Genomic DNA, 6,452 nt, shown 5'->3' on the forward strand with positions numbered 1-6,452 from the left:
ATGGAATTTGAGATTTGCTTGTTATGCTGCCAATCATTGCAACTTCCAATTCCATCATCAAATGCATTCATCACCGGTTCTTATTTTAATCTTCATTTTCACTCATACAAATTATCAAAGTACTTTATAATATAATTTTTAAGTGCACCTCTATCAGTCGTAATCCCACTTCAAAACATAGAGGCAGATATTATTATATACATTGCACATATCTCAAACCTCAATCTAATCAGTGTATTTATTGATAGATATTAAGGATTGAAAACACTCAGTAACAATTTCGGTGTTGGTAACAATAAAATTTAATATAATCTTACCCTACCTATTTCATCTTGTCTATTTCCTCCTCATGTTATCATATATAAGATAAATAGAGTACATACTTTGAAGGATAACACAAAGGTGATCAGCAATCCCCAGAGAAATTTTCTGCATTACTATACGTGTTATTAATGATTTGCAAGTTGCTATAATCTCAATCTAGATTGGATGAAAGAAGCCAATCAGTTTCTCTCCTCATTTGGAACCAGAACTTACAAAGTTCTTATGTTCCTCATCCATCACATGACCTACAAAAACTATATGGCTTTGAAGAATGGCATCAAAAGCATTGCAAAAAGAACTCCTATGTCGTTTTCTCAACAGAAGTGGCACCCCTTAATTGCTACTTCATCCTATGTATTGTCAGCTTAATATACTAGCCGCTTCAGGCACTTGGAGCATCAGCCAAAGGAGGTGGAAAAGCAACACGAGGGCTGAAGCGAGACAATGGTGGGATCCGGGGTGATGGAGCTGTTGTTCTTGTCCTTGGAGACAAATTTTGCTGCTCCAGAATCAAATTCTGAAGCTCTAGAGGGTAGTCTCTCATGCAACCAATTCTAGGGCCTGCACCCGTTGTCCATTTGGTAGACAAGTGATTGGCCAATTGATATGATTTCCTTCCTTTATGTGAATCTATCCTCTTCAAGATTTTCTCCTTTGGAATAGTATTCTCGTCTATTTCATCTTCATCTTCAGCAAACATGTTTGATTTGGAAACCATGAATTCCTCCTCGTTTATAAATGATTCTTCTGCTGTCTCATAACCGCATTCTGATACTGCAGTTGGAGAATAAAATTTGGTACGAGGACCATTTGCTAGCTCTCCAAAAATGTCATACACCGTGACTCGTTTTGGTATCTCAAGTTTAGTTATTTTTGATCCTAGTCGTACTGACAATCTTGACAAGGGTTGTTGATGATTTGAATCAGCATTAGAATCCTCATTTCTCAAGTTAGGCAGATCTTCAGCTAACGTGTTGGAACTTTCAGTTTCAATGTTTGGAGGTTCCATGACCTCTGAAGGATTGTCTCGGAAGAGATCTTGGTTAATTTTGGCGAACTCTTCTTCTTCAACTGGATTTTTCTAAATATAAGAAAATGGCAATTAGCATTCCAGAAGGATTTTTATTTCTGTGGTGTGATAAAAATGACAATTAGCTAATTTTCTATGCATGATGTCATGGCTAAAGTTAATACCTATCTAAACATAACTCTCTATTCCAAGTAAACTAGTATGAGATTATGGTGAGTGTGGAGTTATGTAAATCTAGGAGTTTAAGTTTCTTCGGTCATGTAAATGCTGAATGGAAATTTGCATTAGATTGATCTTAAACTGCAGCAAAGTCACCATTTAGTCATTTACCTTTACATCTGTAAGATCCACATTATTCTCCTTAAGGAATGACATGAGTTCCTCAAAATTTTCTTTTGTTGGGAGATAATGCCCACTGTGAGGCCAAACTGCCTTTGGAGTTGAAAATGTCTACTGTCAGTATGTGATACAATGGCATATAGAAAGCAAAGGAATACAATATACTAAATCTGTTGTGAAAATCTTGGGTTTATGTCTTTTGCATACCTTAAGAACACCATCCTCCGCCACTAATCTACCAGCAGACAATGTGGCTCCCCCTGCTAGGAAGCTTGAATGTTGAAATGTGCCCTTGTTCTTCTTCCCGACATAAAGAGTCTTGGATGTACTAAGTACAAAAATCCACTTTGCATCTTCTGTTGTTTCAACCGGTTTCCCACTAATCTTGTACAAGAGCCTCCCATTCTCAATAACTACTTCATAACATTTTCTTTCCACCTGCAAAAGAAACAACTTCTAAATTACTTTTACGTGTAGCTAGATGGCTAAGCTACATAATAGCTCTGAGTTTTCCTCTAAAATAAAACATTATGGCCTGTTCACAAACTCTTTTAAGATGAGATTGATCCTTCTTGTTGATAAAAGAAGAAAAAAAGTGAAATAAAAGGAAACAGGAATCTCACTGGACCCAGATACTTGATGCATTGCTGCTGAAGTTTTGTCCTAGTACATCTATCAGAAAGTACCTCCTTGCCATCCCCAATATCGAGCCTACACTTGTAGATTGATTTATCCATCAGTTTGATTCAAAGTTACTTGTTAAACCAATTCAATTTTTCATTCTTGTTTCTATCTTACCAATAGAAGAAAGGTTGATAGCTATCACAGCGAAGCCATTTGACATAATAAAATTGAAGATTATGACCATAGCGGTGTCGGGGGTCAATCTGTTCAAGTCGATAACCAGTTAGAGAAATTAGTAGTTTAATTTGAACTATATCACTTTAGCTATGAGACTTACTGCCTCTAGCCAGTGCTGCAAAGCAAGTTTGCGAGCCTTCATATCCTTAGACAGACCCTTTCCAACCTATTCAACACAGAAAAAATTAAAACAAATTATTACTAATCTTTCAACCTACAACATCAACAATTCAACATATTATAATGCAAGTCATGTGAGAACCTACCTTGGCAGCTCTCTTTGTTGCCCTTGACCAACGTGAAATGGCCGTTTCTGGTTTCTCAATGTCAAAAAATGATATAGAACTGCGCTTTAGTTCAGCAAAATCCAAAGCCTTCCACCTATACATATGAATTTAATTCAGTAACATAAACAAGATTAAGAACATCTTTCAACTTAATTTGAAAGTACTCTATGAGATCGGTCTAAGACTCCTAAATCTAAAAGTGTACACCCTCATACAAAAGATGATGAGAGTATATGCCCTGACAATGTAAAGAATCTTTATCTTATCATCCATTCACAAGCTGCCATGTATTGGTAAGTTTCATGTTTTTTACAATAATTACCTTGCAAGTTATACCTATCTTGATTTCTGATTGATTGACTGTAAATTTTTTAACTGAGAGGAAGTATCAAATAAAATGGACAATGTTTCATGTAAATTCAATTGTGTTTACCCAGGTACGTGTGTTGAAACTAACCATCTCTGCTCTGCAAGAACTGCACAATCTGCAAGCTGCCTCCTTGTCCTAAAACTTTTGTAAACTTTCTGCAACCTCAGTGCAGCTTGGTTCCTTTGATTCTGTGTCTCCAGCAATGATGAATAGAAGTTCTTCTCCAACCAGTCACTACAAGCGTCTCTACTCTTTGTGCTCATTGGTTTACCAAACAAGTCATCATTTTCCATATCTTCTGTAGGAGATCTTAAAGAAAGCACGGTCTCCAACTCAACCGATCCTTCGAGCATCATCTTCCCTTCACAGTTTAATTTCTTTAAGTCAAGTTTTGAGTTTCATTCACTGAAACTAGCTAATCAGAAAATATGCTATATATAACCTCTTGTCTGAAGTTGATTCACCTCAAGAGAAACATCCGCAATACTATCCAAATCAACTAATGTGCAAGCTAAGGTTTTTCTCATTTATATATATATATATATATATATATATATATATATATATATATATATATATATATATATATATATATATATATATATATATATATATATCTTCAAAAAATCAAGATCTTAATCAACAAAATTTATGGAGTCCAACCAAGTTAAAAAGAAAGAAGAAAAAGTAGGAGAAAGGCACAAGGCTTGAAGCTATGTTTTGCATTTTATTATATGTACTATATATTAAGATCTTCAAATCTTCACCTACAAAGGTTTATGAGGTTCTTCATAGACTCTTAGCATTCCTGGTCCTTTATGGAAAGAGGAAGGAAAATTAACCAATTATAATTTTTATTTGCATTTAGAAATCTTCTGGGGAGGTCGTGGGTTCGAATTCCGCTCACTAACAAAAATTAACAATTAACATTTTACCAATAAAAAAAGCATTAATCAGATTTTCTGTTCCAATATCTTACCCAGAAAAAAACAAATCATAATTGAAATTAAGAAAACAAGTTGTAGCGATAATTCCAAGGCATAGTAGTTTTAAGAATTGATACACATTACAGAAGACTTATCAGTTTCTTCAGACAAAAGGGAATCACCAGAAAGGATTCCACACAATCCAAACAAAGGAATATAGAATAAACGATCAAATCTTCTAATATCAATGTTAGCGAATTTTGTAAAAAAAAAAAAAAAAACATTATCCAACATTTCAGAAGCAACAATGCAAGAGAAGAGGGGTTAAGGATATTGTCATTGTTGGTATAAATCAACCATATATAACCCTCAAAAAAGAATACCAGATTGTCCTTTATTCCCTTAACATGCACGTTGCTCAATTATATTGGTCATGCTTTTAAACCATTATTTTCCTCCTCCCTTTACACCTCCAACGTAGAAAAACCAAAAAAACAAAAGAATGGCATGGTTGGCATCAAACCCAGAAAACACGCAATGCAACCAACATGGCATATTTTCAATCATAAGAACCAGAAAACATTGTCACATTATTACTCTCCATTCCAACATGTTTGAATATTAAAAATGAGTAAATGACAACATCCTAGGCTAACGCCATATATCATATAACAATTATGGTATTGTTATTAAAGTTATGAAGGAGCATATACCTAAATATTTGACACTGGGACCAAGGGAGAAGAATGGCTCAAGGAGGTGTTGGTGCAGAGAGAGAGGGTTCGACAACAAACAAAAGGGTGGAGAGAGAAAATGAATGTTAAGAGAAAAGAAGGAAGGGGACCTCAGAAAGGAAGTGGCACAAATGGAGGGTGACGATGTAAGAGAGAGAGAGAGAGAGAGAGAGAGCGAAGAATGAGGGAAGAGAGGATCGAAGGGAATATTGCGTAAGGAGAAAGAATAAGAAAGAGGTTAATTAATTGACTTCTTTTTTCGGAGTTAACAGGGTGGATAAGCTAGGTGTATGTATTGCTCTCTCCTTGCAATGCTTAATGCAAGCACGTCATGTTATGTTATTCTTGGCTTTCTTGCACCATCTTTATATAGAGAAAAGAAAAGATGAATGAAAGGAGATTTTTTTTTATGACATGACCGTGGAAACACTAAATTGAAAAGGTAGGTTTGTTTGGACTTTGGAGTGAAATGAAACATGCAAGCTGGTGTCTCTGACTCTGACTAACCCACATGGGGTTTCCCCTTTTGCCTTCTCATTCCACAAGGACTTGCATGGTACACTTCAACGAGATCATTCAGTTTTTTTTTTCTTTTTTTTTTTTTCAATGAAAAGATATGCATCTTCTTAATATTTTCGTTTCAGTTATAATTTTTGGAGAGTGTTTTTTGGTACAGAGCATACCTGTCTTTTCCCAAAGACAATTTTTCTCTAGTAAAATAAAATCATTATAAACATGATTTTTTATTTATTTATTGAAAACCTGACATAAAATTATTGAAATTAAATTTTAAGAATGAAGATAAAAGTATTTTAAAAAGGAATAGTGAAACTTCTGTATATCAAGTTCATTAGAAAATAGTTTTATATTAACATATGTGGGATCATAAACCAAAACTATTAAAATTTGTCAAAGCTACCTAACTAACTTGACTTTTGTGTCAAAACTTTAGTTGGTAACACCACTATGTATACTTTCTTTCTTTTTTGTTTTTATTTTAATTTTTCTAAACTAGAATTATATGGATACATCAACGTTCCTCCCTAATTTTAGTTTAAGCAATTCACTATGCCAAGTTTTTCTCTCAACTTGTAAAACTTCTCTCCATGAAGCGCTTTGGTTAGAATGTCAACTTCTTGTTCTTCTGACTTGCAATAAGCCAAACTTATTTTGCCTTTCCTCACTTGATCCCTGAGATAGTGGTACTTTGTCCCAATATGCTTTGTTCTTCCATGTGCAATTGGGTTGTTGGCAAGACATATAGCAGACTTGTTGTCCATATTAAGTTGAACAACTGAATCAAGCTGAATATTCAATTCTACAACAGTGACTCCAACCAGGCTGATTGACAAGCTGCTGAGACAATAGCCATGTACTCTAACTCACAAGTTGAAAGTCTAACATCTTCTTGCTTCTTAGAACTCAAGCAGATTGTTGATCCAAGTAATTTGAAGACATATCTAGTGGTGCTTTTGCTGTCCTCTACATCACCACTCTAGTCTGCATTAGAAAAACCAATTAACCTTATTCCTTGATTATGATTTGCTTTGGAGAATAAGAAGCCATAATCAAGTGTGCCTT

At 34.7% G+C, this 6,452-nt stretch overlaps 1 protein-coding gene across 1 annotated transcript; it reads right to left on the reverse strand.

Annotated features, from left to right (window-relative positions):
- Window positions 1-323: 323 nt before the first annotated feature.
- LOC100795798 (IQ domain-containing protein IQM6) lies at window positions 324-5,652 on the reverse strand. Its single transcript, XM_014767762.3, has 9 exons — window positions 4,851-5,652; window positions 3,275-3,572; window positions 2,821-2,935; window positions 2,655-2,720; window positions 2,492-2,580; window positions 2,317-2,404; window positions 1,901-2,131; window positions 1,685-1,786; window positions 324-1,405 (listed from the first exon to the last, which is right to left on the reverse strand). Exons 2-9 carry the CDS (start codon window positions 3,565-3,567, stop codon window positions 707-709), a joined length of 1,683 nt encoding a protein of 560 aa, XP_014623248.1. The 5' UTR covers window positions 3,568-3,572; window positions 4,851-5,652; the 3' UTR covers window positions 324-706.
- Between the last annotated feature and the right edge of the window lie 800 nt (window positions 5,653-6,452).

The sequence above is a fragment of the Glycine max genome, chromosome 2, assembly GCF_000004515.6.
Source record: "Glycine max cultivar Williams 82 chromosome 2, Glycine_max_v4.0, whole genome shotgun sequence".
NCBI classification, from domain to species: domain Eukaryota; kingdom Viridiplantae; phylum Streptophyta; class Magnoliopsida; order Fabales; family Fabaceae; genus Glycine; species Glycine max.